The sequence below is a fragment of the Oncorhynchus gorbuscha genome, linkage group LG07, assembly GCF_021184085.1.
Source record: "Oncorhynchus gorbuscha isolate QuinsamMale2020 ecotype Even-year linkage group LG07, OgorEven_v1.0, whole genome shotgun sequence".
NCBI classification, from domain to species: domain Eukaryota; kingdom Metazoa; phylum Chordata; class Actinopteri; order Salmoniformes; family Salmonidae; genus Oncorhynchus; species Oncorhynchus gorbuscha.
Genome location: NC_060179.1, coordinates 68,165,386 through 68,182,018, shown reverse-complemented (window position 1 = coordinate 68,182,018; position 16,633 = coordinate 68,165,386). Strand labels below are relative to the sequence as shown.

Here is a 16,633-nt window from a genome sequence, read left to right as displayed (position 1 = left end):
GGAGCACTGTTGTTGCTGTTTATGAGAGAATCCTTAAGGTTTCAACAACCTGGCTATTCACCTTTTGGAAGCTTTGCAAAAAATAAAAATGGTGGTAAAACCGTTTATTCACTTAGTGTGCGTTCAGTACAAATCAAATGGTATTTGTCACATGCTTCATAGTTGTAGACTAACAGTGAAATGCTTATTTACGGGCCCTTCCCTACAATGCAGAGAGAAAATAGAGCAGTTATAGAAAGATAATAACACAAGGAGTAAATACACCACGAATAACGATAACTTGGCTGTATATACAGGGTACCAGTACTGAGTCAATGATAACTTGGCTGTATATACAGGGTACCAGTACTGAGTCAATGATAACTTGGCTGTATACACAGGGTACCAGTACTGAGTCAATGATAACTTGGCTGTATATACAGGGTACCAGTACTGAGTCAATGATAACTTGGCTGTATATACAGGGTACCAGTACTGAGTCAATGATAACTTGGCTGTATACACAGGGTACCAGTACTGAGTCAATGATAACTTGGCTGTATACACAGGGTACCAGTACTGAGTCAATGATAACTTGGCTGTATACACAGGGTACCAGTACTGAGTCAATGATAACTTGGCTATATACAGGGTACCAGTACTGAGTCAATGATAACTTGGCTGTATACACAGGGTACCAGTACTGAGTCAATGATAACTTGGCTGTATACAGGGTACCAGTACTGAGTCAATGATAACTTTGCCGAAATCCCAGTTGGACGATTCCCAGAATCAGGAGGGAATAAACAGGAAATCCGGAATCTTCCAACCAGGATTTCTGGAAAACCAGGGAATTTATTGAACGTTCCTGGATTTTTGCAACCCAAGTCAAGATGCTCTCAATGGTGCAGCTGGAGAACTTTTTGAGGATCTGAGGGCCAATGCCAAAGCTTTTCAGCTTCCTGGGGGGGGAAGAGAAATTGGCGTGCCTTTTTCACGACTGTGTTGGTGTGTTTGGCCATGTTCATTCCTTAGTGATGTGGACACTGAGGAACTTGAAGTTCTCCACCTGTTCCACTACAGCCTACAGCAAACGTACTTCACATGCTATTGAAGAACAGTGCACACTGTTTTGGGGAAACGTGTCATTCAATACCAACTATCACGCAACGTAGCAGATTATTGAAACAAACTGAACACACCCCTGGTTGGCAACAAAATAAAATCTCTGGCAAGACTGATAGCTGAACACTCAATGCCGTTAAAAGCAACAATTGTAAAAATGTATTTGTATGTGTGGTTGACAGGCGTGAGGTGGAGCAGCTTTCCCTGGAGAAAGATCATCTGGAAGAGAGTGTTGGGAAGCTGAGAGCTCGCTGTATAGAGATGGAGGAGCAGTGTGTACAACATGGGAGGATGCACCAGCGCATGAAGAACAGGTATTAACTCGCGAACACACACACACACACCCTGGTCTACACAAGCACAGGGATAGCTGATATGGATTATGGAAGGATATTGCTAAGCCATGAAGTGCGAATTGATTTTCTAGGATCTAGGATCAATCGCTCTCATGTTGGAGTACTGTAGCGATTAAAGGACATTTTGAAAGGAGAAGATGAAGAGTGAAAAGAATTTGAAGTGTAAACATCCCGGCGGTAGAGATACAGTACAGTGTATGCACTAGTGGTCAGTACAGTAGCACAGTATCTGGTCTACAGTAGTCTTTTTAAAGACTGTTGTGTTGCGGGGGCCTCTTCCCATCTGACTCGGGAGGGTATACAGAACTTACTATACGGCCCACAGCGCTGAGCCCAGGGCCACTTGGCACACAGCCTGGCAGTGCCACGTGGGTGAGGGTGTGTGGGCGTCAGCTCCGTGCTTCGGCGCTCCACTGAGGATTCTTCTAGGAGCCTGTATCCCCCGCCCGCCCCCCACCCCCGCTCCCAACGTAGCACTACATATTGTTTAACACCCACTGTCAAAAACGTGCCGGGAAGAAAAACAATAGGTAAAAAGAAGTTGAGAGAGAATCGCAGCTGTACGGTCTGTGACGTTGTTCACGTTGTGAATCCCCATATTGCAGGAGACACAGTGGGAGAATAGAGTTCTGTTTTCTACAGGTGTGTAGAAATTTAAAATGTGTAATTTTTTCTTTCCAATTAAGATGTACTATCAGTTATGTTTGGTGAATCTTGTTTGAGCACTGTAATTGAACCTTGAAGGCGAGCTTAATTTTTACCACGAAGACGTATAGGTACTTATTTACAGTGATGGCAGTTGTTGTCTGTTGTGATTGCATTGAAAGGATCGAGAGAAATCTGGAGCCTGGCTTAATCTTTAATGTACCTACCTCACAAATGTAAAACAAGATCGCTGTTGTTAAAGAAGTGGAGATGTGGCTGCGTACAATTATGAGAACCATTAAGACGCGTGAGGCATTTAGTTTGAGATTCTGGTGTTTTGCCAAGTTCCCTTCCTCACTAATCCCAGCAGCACTATGCTAAGGGTGATTCTCCTGTGTGTTCAGTGCTCTGGGAATAGGTGGCACAGCGGGCATGCTGCCCTGGCACACGGGGTTAAGGTGTACGTGTTAACAAGCAGGTGCAAATGGGTTCACCCAACATGCAAATAACCAAGGCTCTGCCGCTCTCACATATTCTACATTGAGCGCAATCTGTGCTGTGAAGAGCTGCAACAGCGTGGCGCGTATGAAACATTTGGAAAATCAGCTTGATTTATTTTTACATTTGGGGAGAGAATGCCAAGCTACACAGGGGTTTTAGCACACAATGTTTTCGCTCCTGCATTTATTTATTTATTATAGTATTTCTGTGTTTTTTGCCCGGAGATTGGGGAGAGATGTCCGAGACACAAAGTATGCAACATGATATATATTGTAAGGAACACAATTGAATGATTTGAAACACAGGCTAGTTGTCTGGCTACAGCAACATTTTGTTCAGAGAATGTATCAGGAACTAACATGTTGCATTGTGGTTTGATATTTGATCTGTCATTTTATTCAAGACACATTTTAAACACAGCTCCTGATTTGAGGCTCTGTTTTTAATTATGATAAATGATATCATAATCAAAGTGATTAATCAAGAATAGAATAGTATAACTAATTAAAACACTGTTGTGATAAAGGGTTAACCACATTGAATTAAAAGTAAAACATTTTATTAGAGTAGGTATTATCTATTCAGAGAATTTGATTTAGTTAGTATTCCAGATGTAATTTTCCTAAATGACTATCTTATGATCCAAGGACTCTCATGTAAAGCAATATTTTAGTGTAAGGCTTGGACTTTAACTGACAGGATGTATCCTATAAATTGCACAAGGAAAACTTGTTTCTGAAGCATTTGTGTGATGTGTAGTTGAAGATAAATCAAATTATTCAATCAATATATTGAATTGAATTATATGCAATGAATAGATAAATTACTGAATTGGATAGGTTTACACAGTATGGAGTCAGTTATCAAATTGCCAAATTGTGAATTATTCTTTCAAGAGAGAGAAACAAGTTCCTGGTGAGCATCTTTGTAATGAAGTAATTGGGTAAATAATATAATGACATGTTTGAATTGTTTCAGTATCGTCATGTATTCTGTTCCTAATGTTTGAGTGTCTATAGAAAGCAATAATTGGACGATAGAAGAGATTCAGCAGCAGGCAGATTTTTCCTTCCTCAACAGGAATGCAATTAAGTCCGGGAGTTACAACTGTAGCTTAATCAAGCACCCTCCAGTCCTATTGACACCGCTTTCTCACCTGTGCACTGTGTAATCTATCCAACTCTAAACAGATTTATCATTACATTGTGATTACATTACATTAATTTACATTCATTTCTATGTGTATAGAAATTATCTTCAAGAAACTAAGCTACATAAGTGAATTGAAAAGTTGTTTAGGGTTTAGGTTGTACACCAATACACTAGAAAATGTTGTGTGTAAACCACTGCTCGGCCCCGTCGCTTCAGTTGTTGTTTTAACCACACTTCTGCCCGTCTGCACCAAGTGCCACACCGTCCCTTCACCCCCTGCCAGCATGCTCCTTCAGCAATTATCACCAACACTCTGACAAACACACACTGGCGTCTTGCATCACGGCCCTTTAAGGAGAGCAGTAATGCATACGCAGATGTGCCGCTAAATCTACTGGCTTCTGTCAGCCATATGGCCCCATAAAGAAAGGTGGTGTGCGTGTCTGGAGTAGAAGAGAGAGAGCGATGGAGGGCTATGTGTGGAAGAGGTGCAGGCAGTTGTTGGAGCTGTGTTGGGCAAAAGGCTCCAGGAGATTGGATAATAGAACAAACGGTGGACGGCGGTCCGGGAACAGCCTTGCCGCTGCTGGGGGAGACCGAAGGCCCCCAGGCGAGGGCTGCTTCATCTGGTTCTCTGCCACCCACCCCCTCCTCCACTTCTCCTCCCACCCCATCTTCTCCCCCCAACACACACTGTGCTGCCATCTCCCCAAAACAAGAAGACACTCCTCAAACTTTTCATTTGGAAATGAAGTTGGCAGAGGTAAGGAAGATGCAGAACGGGTTGCGTGTGAGAGAGAGAGAAGCGCGGGGGGTGTGTGATCCTAGAGGAGTGGTTATTATTCTTGATTAATCTGACCTCCATTTCAGTAATTTACTAATATGTGAGCAGAATGGGGGTACAGTACGGTGTGAGCAGAATGGGGGGTACAGTACGGTGTGAGCAGAATGGGGGGTACAGTATGGTGTGAGCAGAATGGGGGGTACAGTACGGTGTGAGCAGAATGGGGGGTACAGTACGGTGTGAGCAGAATGGGGGGTACAGTATGGTGTGAGCAGAATGGGGGGTACAGTACGGTGTGAGCAGAATGGGGGGGTACAGTACGGTGTGAGCAGAATGGGGGTACAGTACGGTGTGAGCAGAATGGGGGGTACAGTACGGTGTGAGCAGAATGGGGGGGGGTACAGTACGGTGTGAGCAGAATGGGGGGTACAGTACGGTGTGAGCAGAATGGGGGGTACTGTACGGTGTGAGCAGAATGGGGGTTACAGTACGGTGTGAGCAGAATGGGGGGGTACAGTACGGTGTGAGCAGAATGGGGGGGTACAGTACGGTGTGAGCAGAATGGGGGTTACAGTACGGTGTGAGCAGAATGGGGGGGTACAGTACAGCAAGACAATTTTAGACCATGTGGTTTTTTTCACCCTTCATGTTTTTCCTTAATCGAAATAATCATACAATGTTCACGTTTTTGAAAATATGAGATAGGAATGGAATCAGCATATCAGAGGCTATATCAGGACAGTCCTCCAGCCTGAGTTCCCTTTACTCTTCAGTATGGGCTCGTTGTTCTCCTTTCTCCCTCTGGGTGGCACTGATGCTCCCTCTCTCTCTCTTCATCCTTCCATCCCTTGCTCTGCCTCTCTGTCTCACCCAGCTGGCCTGTGTAGCCTGGGGCTGAGGCTGGGCGGCCTGCTGAAATAGCATTGTCAAACGGTGGCTTTACAGCTCCGATGCTGTACGCCGGGCCGCTTCCCAGAGGCATGCAAGCTGGAGCGCTGTGTTACTAACCAGAGCATCACATCAACAGACCTCGCAACGTTACACCGTCCACAAAACCAACTAAAACAGCAACATTAGCTCTTTTAGAACTATGACTTTCATTGGTTTAGTTTGTTATTTTGGAGTTTTGTTTTGTGTAACAGTTTGTCGTCACATTACGGTGGTTATTTTGGCTCATTTTTACCACCAAACATTGTTTTTTTTGGAAGAATCTAAAAAAGGTCTAAGGTCTTTTTTTTATTTTTAGGAAGACTGGATTCTGTGTTTAGCTTGTGTTCTATTGGAGACCAGGACTGTTTCAGCAAATCCACTGTTCTGTTGTCTACGTGAGCTATTCATCATGCCAATAATTACATGGATTAAAGATATTAAATCAAACTAATAAAGGGTACCATGATCAACAACGGGCCAGTCTATTCCTAACAGGTTGGGGGTATGATATTCATCATGGCCTCCGGACATACACTCCACCCACCCCTGTGCCATGCCAGCTTTAGGCTTAGGCGGGGTAGGTCGGACTGAGCTGGGCTGGGTAAGGTTTCTTTTAAGGGGGGTGAGGTGGGGTGCTGAGCAGCTGTAGCCGTGCTGCCCCTGGCGGTATGGTTTTAACCAGGCAAGCCAAGGCAGTCTGCCTTCATTCTTCACCCCCTCTCCTCACCCTCTATCCCCCATGATCCCCAATCTGGGCTGGGTTGTTAGTGGTGGTTCATCTACTCCCATTCAAATGAATATTGCATAATGACAGATTGAACATGGGTCAGACTCTAGCTAAGGAGATATGTGTTTTCCTGTATAATGTCCCTTATGTTAGTGCAAAGTGATGCCAAATTCAGACTTCTATCTTCACCAAGTTGTATTCTATAGGTTTAACTGGAGTTGTTCGGATGGTCCTAATGTTATACTATAGTATTCAGTTCCAAAGAAGTTTCCAGGATATAATTTATTTCCAGGACACTCCTCTGATATGGGGAAAGAGTGGTGTTCTTATTAATGCTGTCTAAACCGGCCTTAGGCAACCCCCCCACACTGTTTATTAAACCGGTTTGTAAATTCCTGGACATGTGTGTGTTTTCTCAACTGTTGGACAAGCCGAGCCAACACACCTCTGAAAAACCATCATTCTCAGGTGATATTGGGTTGTGCCAAGCAGGAGGTAGACTAGAGCTGGGTAAATGAAGAGAGTAGACTAGAGCTGGGTAAATGAAGAGTAGACTAGAGCTGGGTAAATGAAGAGACTAGACTAGAGCTGGGTAAATGAAGAGACTAGACTAGAGCTGGGTAAATGAAGAGACTAGACTAGAGCTGGGTAAATGAAGAGACTAGACTAGAGCTGGGTAAATGAAGAGACTAGACTAGAGCTGGGTAAATGAAGAGACTAGAGCTAGAGCTGGGCTAAATGAAGAGACTAGACTAGAGCTGGGTAAATGAAGAGACTAGACTAGAGCTGGGTAAATGAGCTAGAGGGGTAAATGAAGAGACTAGACTAGAGCTGGGTAAATGAAGAGACTAGACTAGAGCTGGGTAAATGAAGAGACTAGACTAGAGCTGGGTAAATGAAGAGAAGACTAGAGCTGAAGAGACTAGACTAGAGCTAAATGAAGAGACTAGACTAGAGCTGGGTAAATGAAGAGACTAGACTAGAGCTGGGTAAATGAAGAGACTAGACTAGAGCTGGGTAAAGAGCTGGGTAAATGAGACTAGACTAGAGCTGGGTAAATGAAGAGACTAGACTAGAGCTGGGTAAATGAAGAAGAGACTAGACTAAATGAGCTGGCTGGGTAAATGAAGAGACTAGACTAGAGCTGGGTAAATGAAGAGACTAGACTAGAGCTGGGTAAATGAAGAGACTAAATGAAGAAGAGACTAGACTAGAGCTGGGTAAATGAAGAGACTAGACTAGAGCTGGGTAAATGAAGAGACTAGACTAGAGCTGGGTAAATGAAGAGACTAGACTAGAGCTGGGAAGAGACTAAATGAAGAGAGACTAGACTAGAGCTGGGTAAATGAAATGAAGAGACTAGACTAGAGCTGGGTAAATGAAGAGACTAGACTAGAGCTGGGTAAATGAAGAGACTAGACTAGAGCTGGGTAAATGAAGAGACTAGACTAGAGCTGGGTAAATGAAGAGACTAGACTAGAGACTAGAGCTGGGTAAATGAAGAGAGTAGACTAGAGCTGGGTAGAAGAGAGACTAGATTGGGTAAATGAAGAGAGTAGACTGGGTAAATGAAGAGACTAGACTAGAGCTGGGTAAATGAAGAGACTAGACTAGAGCTGGGTAAATGAAGAGACTAGACTAGAGCTGGGTAAATGAAGAGACTAGACTAGAGCTGGGTAAATGAAGAGTAGACTAGAGCTGGGTAAATGAAGAGACTAGACTAGAGCTGGGTAAATGAAGAGACTAGACTAGAGCTGGGTAAATGAAGAGACTAGACTAGAGCTGGGTAAATGAAGAGACTAGACTAGAGCTGGGTAAATGAAGAGAGTAGACTAGAGCTGGGTAAATGAAGAGACTAGACTAGAGCTGGGTAAATGAAGAGAATAGACTAGAGCTGGGTAAATGAAGAGACTAGACTAGAGCTGGGTAAATGAAGAGACTAGACTAGAGCTGGGTAAATGAAGAGTAGACTAGAGCTGGGTAAATGAAGAGACTAGACTAGAGCTGGGTAAATGAAGAGACTAGACTAGAGCTGGGTAAATGAAGAGACTAGACTAGAGCTGGGTAAATGAAGAGACTAGACTAGAGCTGGGTAAATGAAGAGACTAGAGCTAGAGCTGGGGGTAAATGAAGAGACTAGACTAGAGCTGGGTAAATGAAGAGACTAGACTAGAGCTGGGTAAATGAAGAGACTAGACTAGAGCTGGGTAAATGAAGAGACTAGACTAGAGCTGGGTAAATGAAGAGAGACTAGAATAAATGAAGAGCTAGAGCTGGGTAAATGAAGAGTAGACTAGAGCTGGGTGAAGAGACTAGACTAGAGCTGGGTAAATGAAGAGACTAGACTAGAGCTGGGTAAATGAAGAGAGTAGACTAGAGCTGGGTAAATGAAGAGACTAGACTAGAGCTGGGTAAATGAAGAGACTAGACTAGAGCTGGGTAAATGAAGAGAGTAGACTAGAGCTGGGTAAATGAAGAGAGTAGACTAGAGCTGGGTAAATGAAGAGAGTAGACTAGAGCTGGGTAAATGAAGAGAGTAGACTAGAGCTGGGTAAATGAAGGTAAATGAAGAGAGTAGACTGAGAGCTGGGTAAATGAAGAGACTAGACTAGAGCTGGGTAAATGAAGGTAAATGAAGAGAGTAGACTAGAGCTGGGTAAATGAAGAGACTAGAGTAGACTAGAGCTGGGTAAATGAAGAGAGTAGACTAGAGCTGGGTAAATGAAGAGAGTAGACTAGAGCTGGGTAAATGAAGAGAGTAGACTAGAGCTGGGTAAATGAAGAGAGTAGACTAGAGCTGGGTAAATGAAGAGACTAGACTAGAGCTGGGTAAATGAAGAGACTAGACTAGAGAAAGAGAGTAGACTAGAGCTGGGTAAATGAAGAGAGTAGACTAGAGCTGGGTAAATGAAGAGAGTAGACTAGAGCTGGGTAAATGAAGAGAGTAGACTAGAGCTGGGTAAATGACTAGAGCTGGGTAAATGAAGAGAGTAGACTAGAGCTGGGTGAAATGAAGAGCTGGGTAAATGAAGAGAGTAGACTAGAGCTGGGTAAATGAAGAGAGTAGACTAGAGCTGGGTAAATGAAGAGAGTAGACTAGAGCCGGGTAAATGAAGAGAGTAGACTAGAGCTGGGTAAATGAAGAGAGTAGACTAGAGCTGGGTAAATGAAGAGAGTAGACTAGAGCTGGGTAAATGAAGAGAGTAGACTAGAGCTGAAGAGAGTAGAATGGGTAAATGAAGACTAGAGAGCTGGGTAAATGAAGAGAGTAGACTAGAGCTGGGTAAATGAAGAGAGTAGACTAGAGCTGGGTAAATGAAGAGAGTAGACTAGAGCCGGGTAAATGAAGAGAGTAGACTAGAGCTGGGTAAATGAAGAGAGTAGACTAGAGCTGGGTAAATGAAGAGAGTAGACTAGAGCTGGGTAAATGAAGAGAGTAGACTAGAGCTGGGTAAATGAAGAGACTAGACTAGAGCTGGGTAAATGAAGAGAGTAGACTAGAGCTGGGTAAATGAAGAGAGTAGACTAGAGCTGGGTAAATGAAGAGAGTAGACTAAATGAAGAGAGTAGACTAGAGCTGTAAATGAAGAGAGTAGACTAGAGCTGGGTAAATGAAGAGAGTAGACTAGAGCTGGGTAAATGAAGAGAGTAGACTAGAGCTGGGTAAATGAAGAGAGTAGACTAGAGCTGGGTAAATGAAGAGAGTAGACTAGAGCCGGGTAAATGAAGAGAGTAGACTAGAGCTGGGTAAATGAAGAGAGTAGACTAGAGCCGGGTAAATGAAGAGAGTAGACTAGAGCCAGCCGCACATCCCCAGGCCACAGCAGGGCCAGGCTCAGCCTGTGAGACTGGGCTTACCGTACGCTCCCCGCTCCTCGAGCTGAGCCGGTGTGCCGTCTGCAGGTTCCTCAGTACACACAGAGACACAGACACTAGGTTCCCCCCTGGAACATCGCTGTAGGCCACACAGCAGTGCTGCTCCACACTTTGTTATACAAACCTGAAGAGTCTCCTCTGTTCCACCGCTAGCCTCCATCCTGTAAACAAACAAACAAACAGCATCACCTGGGAACTTAGGCACAAGCTGTGGGCGACGGCAGGTCTCTGTTGCAGAGGTGTGTGTGTGTGGTGTGTGAGATTAAGTGTCCATAAGAGCGATAATCAGATTTTGCCTGGCTGGCTGGATGGAAGTGTACACATTGGACGGTGCTTGTAAATCAAGGCACATTTGGCAGATCAGCTTCAAAAAGTTTGGTTTCATATTTAAAAAGTAAAAAAACAGATTGATAATTTGCTGTTGATTTTAGGGAGTGTGTGTGCGCGTGTGTGTGTCTCTCAGTGCATCCGTCCTGTCTTCAGTTAGCCTGGGAGCCAGCAGATGGTGTCCTTTCACCAGGTCAGCGGGGAGGCCTGAGCTCGGCCATCTCTGCCATCCATCCACCCAACCAGCAGTGGGCAGAGCACAGGCAGCAGTGGGCACTGGCCAGCCAGTCATCCAGCCAGCCAGCCTGGGCAGGGGGAGAGCCCAGCGCTAAGCTGTATTAAAAACCTAATTAAGTTGTGTGCCAGTAAATGTAGGGCAGTTATTGGATTTGCTACTTTGGCTGCTGGACGGGCCCCTAATTTAATCAGACCCCCATTGTGATTGCTTCTTCGGAGGAGGAGTTAGCCTTTTTCTTCAGTTTGAGCTTTAACCCCCCCCCCTTTCATGCTCATGCCTCACCCCTCCCCAGTGCTCTGGGTTGGGGTTGAGGCGCCTGGGTTGGGGTTGAGGCGGTGGGGCTTGGGGTTGAGGCGGCTGGGTTGGGGGGTTGAGGGGGCTGGGCTTGGGGGTGAAGACAAAGGTGGTTTTGGAGCTGGATTAAGGTCAGGAGGATTGTGTAATTAATAGGCTAATGTGTCAGATTGAAACAGCAGGGTTCCTGAAGTGGCGAGGTAAGGTGTTGTGTTGGTGAAAGCATTAGTTACAGAATTACACAACCTGTTTAAGTGGTTTAATACGCATGGCATTTTCACTGACATCTTAAAATACATCTTGGCTACCACTCTTGACTGCTGCTGCAGGTTGGCCTTTCACAAGAGTGCTGTTATAACAGGGTCATGACCTTTTATCACCTGAAGGAAATTCAAATTCCTCTGGAAAATGTAACAAAATTGATCATTTATCATATTTATGGGAAATGTTTTTTTAACCACTTTAAAATAATACCAAGGTCTCTACAAGAATTATGTTCAATTTCTTAGCTGCTCCTATTAACCGGCTTGTCTTGTGGCATTTCAAAATGTCCCTCACACTCCTATAGTACGTTTACAGTACAGTACAGTCCAGCGTTATGTTCAGCACTCATTTGAATGATATGCAAAAACATCAAATGTCATCCATAATAAGAATGTTATTATGTCCATTTGATGGCCTCGTCATCACGACTCAAATGGCAGCAAGATGCATCATACAAAAGAGATTTTCATTACAAAATGTACCCGTTTTCAAAGTTTACCATCTAGACATCTCACTGCGTCAAACCTCTTGAAAACCTCTGAAAAGTCATTCTCCTCCCCCACGTCAGTCCTGTGGAGTGTTTCCATCCATGGCTCTGCGGGGCTCCGGAGCTGGGTGTCTAACGTGGCGGTGTCCTCCCTGCTGTGTGTCCGTGTGGGGGCGGGGGCCGGCTGACGCAGGCTGCATCCCCAGATCTGACAGCTCGTTGCCAGGCTCTGGAGGCCAGGCGAGGGGGAGGCAGCAGCTCCAGCCTCCAGCGCAGCAGGGCCTGAGCCCGGGACAAGCTGGCCAGTGCAGCCGGGGACGGGGAGGGCCAAGGAGGGCCCGCGTGCTCCAGCTCTCACGGGGGGGAAGCGGGGGCCGCCTGCTCTGCCTTCCTTCCCACTGCACAGACGGCACTGCCCCAGCCAGAAGGAGAAGGGCATCTGTCTCCCCCCTTCAGCAACAGCTAGAGGCCTCCCCTCGCATGGCGCCTACTGTGCTCAAGGAGTACATCCCCTCCCTGGGCACCCGGGCCCCTCCTCAGCTCCACCATGGCCCTGGCGACGTGCCCTCCTGTGGGATCTAGGACACTGGGACCTGACCTGGATCTCATCTGATCCAAGGACCCATGATGGTGGATAAACTATAGCCCATGGACAGTCAAATAATAAGCTATAGCCATCCCATTCTCACTACTCTACGGATAGCCTATCCTGTGTATAGCGGTCCACTTATGCTAATGTAAGCATTCCTCGCGTGTGAGTTAGCTCTGTGTTATGGGGGAGGGGCCATGTTTAGTTGGGCTGATCTGATGTGTTTGTTGGACGTTGAGGGCCTCTCCAGCCTCAGTTGAATGGACCCTTTGTATTGGGACACACTGGGAAGAGGGAGGCCTCTTCTTCTGAGGGGTAATTTGGCATTGTCTTGCCCCTTAGTGTTATAACTATACATCATATACCTCTGATGACAAAGATCATCAAATATATTTGCAATCTTTTTTGTGGGTGAGAAGCAATATGAGTCCTTCATTTTGTGCTGTTGTCATGTGGTGTTGCTACAATGTTGTGTTGTCTTAGTCTCGCTTTATGTAGTGTTGTGGTGTCTCTCGTCATGATATGTGTGTTGTCCTATATTTTTATTTTTAATCCTAGCCTCCCCCTGTCCCCGCAAGAGGCCTTTTGCCTTCTGGTAGGCTGTCATTGTAAATACGAATTTGTTCTTAACGGACTTGCCTAGTTTAATAAAAAATAAAATAACTGGATCTGTTGCTCAATTCTATTATTTTTATCAATCTACTTTGTCTATCATATTAATCTTGTTCATCATACGTGTCGGAAAAGATCGTGTTGAATTGCACATTATACAAGGTGTTGCATTGACTACTGTGTGTGTGTGTGTGTGTGTGTGTGTGTGTGTGTGTGTGTGTGTGTGTGTGTGTGTGTGTGTGTGTGTGTGTGTGTGTGTGTGTGTGTGTGTGTGTGTGTGTGTGTGTGTGTATCCTGTAGACTGCAGCAGTTGGACCAGCACAGTCAGTCCAGTGCCCAGCAGGTGATGGAGCTGCTTGCCAAACAGAACCTGTTGATGCAGGAGCGCCACCTCCTCACTGGAGAGATGCAGAACCTACGCATACAGGTACAGTCAGAACCATGGTTGTCATCTACACTGAATTTACTGTTCATCTCTATAGATGGTGCTGGGTACAGCTCACCCCTGCACCCGAACCACAGAGACGAGGCCACACTATCACTCAGAGAGAGGGCGAGAGAGGGCAAGAGTGAGTGAGAGAGAGCGAGAGAAAGAAGAAGAAGGCACACAAGCGCCACAACAGCTGGTAGCCAGGGCCGCACATCACGCAAGACTAGGCGCTCCACAGATGCTCTTCCAGATTGCTGCTAAAGGCGTGTCAGACAGAGAGGGAGAGACAGAGGCTGACATTCTTAAGAGCTTAAGGAGATGGAGGAGAGCCCTGCCGAGTGCTTCTGTTCTCAGCTGCTCTAATGCTGCCAGGCTGTTGTTTTTATCAGCGTTAGCACTTCTGGATTCCCCTCTGAGCATTACTCTAAGAACCACCAATGTGTTGCTGAACAGAACCGCACAGTCATTCCAGGATAGTGCCATTTGAGTCAATCTTAACTGAGGGCGAAAACCTGAATCAATACTGGCTGAGGCTCTAGTAATATGTGAACTCCAGCAATGTGTCCAGTCATGGCTCTACATTTTTAAACAAATTGTATCACTGGTGCTCCCAACTTAGTTAGTTAGGAGCAACAGCAAATCCAGGAGCCCCAGAAAATCAGATTTATTTTCTTCTTGGGCCTATATTATGAAGTCGAGCTACTGTTGAAACAAATGTTGTACCCTAGAGACTAATATGCAAACCTGTGAAGACATTTTTGATTATAAAATCTACAATGTTGATACAAATGCCTGTTATTGAAATGAGTCATTTTGGTAATATTAGGTTTTTACATTGAAAGTCACGTTTTATGAGTGATGACATGCAAGAGATCTGTCATTCAATCATTGCTCTCCTGAAGAAGCTGTCCCTTTTCCTTTTTTCTGTGCTCCCAAAAGTTTGGATATACTGAAGTTACCAGGTTGTTAATGAGGTAACATGACTGAACAATGTGTAAACAAATGATTAATGCCTTGTGACAGTTTAAGGTTAAATCTAGCGCTTAAGGGCAAGTAAATGAAAGGTCGCTGGTTCGAATCCCCGAGCCGACCAGGTGAAAAATCTGTTGACGTGCCCTTGAGAAAGGCACTTAACCATAAGTGCTCCTGTTAGTCTCTCTGGATAAGCGCGTCTACTAAAATGTCAAATGCGGCCTGCCATTGCTTCAGGGAAATAATGAAGAGTAGTGGTGGTACTATGGGGTAACTTCTGAACGGTTTGGGATAGAAACAAGCCCTTTAGTCTACAGTAATGTTGAAACCACAACGGTAACAGATAGGTTTTTCTCTTGGGCACTCGGAAACTGCAGTAAGTACAGTGAAGCCTAATCATTACAACAGTCATTATCTGGCCAGTTATTCTTTTTTTCTAGGCACTGGTCCTCCCAAATTCAAATTCCAGGTCGCACAGCCAAATATTTAGGAGGATATGCAGACAAAATGGTCCCAATTTAGAGGCCTGTGTCCAGGTGTGTTTTTGCTCTTTAATTTCCTCTTTGTTTCCCCAGTTACCTGCTGGTTCTAGGAGACCTGACACCTTGTCCACATGACATCCTCTTCATCTTGACTGAAGCACAGTGACAGTAAAAATCTGTCGTTCTGCCCCTGAGAAAGGCAGTTTTAACCCACTGTTCCCCGGGCGCCGTGGATGTTAAGGCAGCCCCTGCACCTCTAAATGCGTAAGACACATTTCAGTTCAATGCATTCGGTTGTCCAACTGACTAGGTATCCTCCTTTCCTTATAATGATGGTTTCCTACTGTAGAAATAGGGTATATGACCAATTCAGTTATTATTCTATAAAAATGATTGTGTGAGTGAAGACGCATGCCTCTCTCGTGTTGGTTTTGGGCCACATCCTGTGTATTATTTATACATACATGCAGAAAGTATTCAGACCCCTTGACTTTTCACATTACAGCCCTGTTCTAAAATAGATTCAATTATTATTTTTCCTCAAATCTACACACAATACCACATAATGACAAAGCAAAAACGGGTACAAAAATAAATAAATATCTATCTCTATATATCTATATCAACTCAGCAAAAAAATAAACGTCCTCTCACTGTCAACTACATTTATTTTCAGCAAACTAACTTAACATGTGTTAATATTTGTATGAACATAACAAGATTCAACAACTGAGACAAACTGTGACTAACAGAAATGTAATAATGTGTCCCTGAACAAAGGGGGGGTCAAAATAAAAAGTAACAGTCACAAGCTGCATTAAGTACTGCAGTCCATCTCCTCCTCATGGACGGCACCAGATTTGCCAGTTCTTGCTGTGAGATGTTACCCCACTCTTCCACCGAGGCACCTGCAAGTTCCCGGACATTTCTGGGGGGAATGGCCCTAGCCCTCACCCTCCGGTCCAACAGGTCCCAGACGGGCTCAATGGGTTTGAGATCCGGGCTCTTCACTGGCCATGGCAGAACACTGACAATCCTGTCTTGCAGGAAATCACGCACAGAACGAGCAGTATGGCTGGTGGCATTGTCATGCTGGAGGGTCATGTCAGGATGAGCCTGCAGGAAGGGAACCACGATGGAGGAGGATGTCTTCCCTGTAATGCACAGCGTTGAGATTGCCTGCAATGACAACAAGCTCAGTCCGATGATGCTGTGACACACCACCCAAGACCATGATGGACCCTCCACCTCCAAATCAATCCCGCTCCAGAGTACAGGCCTCGGTGTAACGCTCATTCCTTCGACGAAACGCAACACCGACCATAACCCCTGGTGAGACACAACCGTGACTCGTCAGTGGAGAGCACTTTTTACCAGAACGGTCCAGCGACTGTGGGTTTGTGCCCTTAGGCGACGTTGTTGCCGATGTCTGGTGAGGACCTGCCTTACAACAGGCGTACAAGCCCTCAGTCCAGCCTCTCTCAGCCTATTGCGGACAGTCTGAGCACTGATGGAGGGATTGTGCGTTCCTGGTGTAACTCGGGCAGTTGTTGTTGCCATCCTGTACCTGTCCCGCAGGTGGGATATTCGGATGTACCGATCATGTGCAGGTGTTGTAACACGTGGCCTGCCACTGCGAGGATGATCAGCTGTCTATCCTGTCTCCCTGTAGCGCTGTTTTAGGCTTCTCACAGTACGGACATGGCAATGTATTTCCCTGGCCACATCTGCAGTCCTCATGCCTCCTTGCAGCATGCCTAAGGCACGTTCACGCAGAGTAGCAAGGATCCTGTTTTTGAGTCAGTAGAAAGGCCTCTTTTAGTGTCCTAAGTTTCCATAATGAAGTGTAACCTTAATTGCCTA

At 45.3% G+C, this 16,633-nt stretch overlaps 1 protein-coding gene across 3 annotated transcripts in view; it reads left to right on the top strand.

The window, feature by feature from the left end:
* Nucleotides 1-15,362, top strand: part of sdccag8 (SHH signaling and ciliogenesis regulator sdccag8) — a 76,792-nt gene extending 61,430 nt beyond the window's left edge. For all 3 annotated transcript variants that reach the window (XM_046357327.1, XM_046357325.1, XM_046357326.1), the window contains 3 exons: nucleotides 1,287-1,418; nucleotides 13,187-13,313; nucleotides 14,864-15,362. In XM_046357327.1, coding sequence (XP_046213283.1) covers nucleotides 1,287-1,418; nucleotides 13,187-13,313; nucleotides 14,864-14,905 — 301 coding nt within the window. In that variant the 3' untranslated portion in view covers nucleotides 14,906-15,362. The remainder of the gene's footprint in view (nucleotides 1-1,286; nucleotides 1,419-13,186; nucleotides 13,314-14,863) is intronic.
* Nucleotides 15,363-16,633: the final 1,271 nt, after the last annotated feature.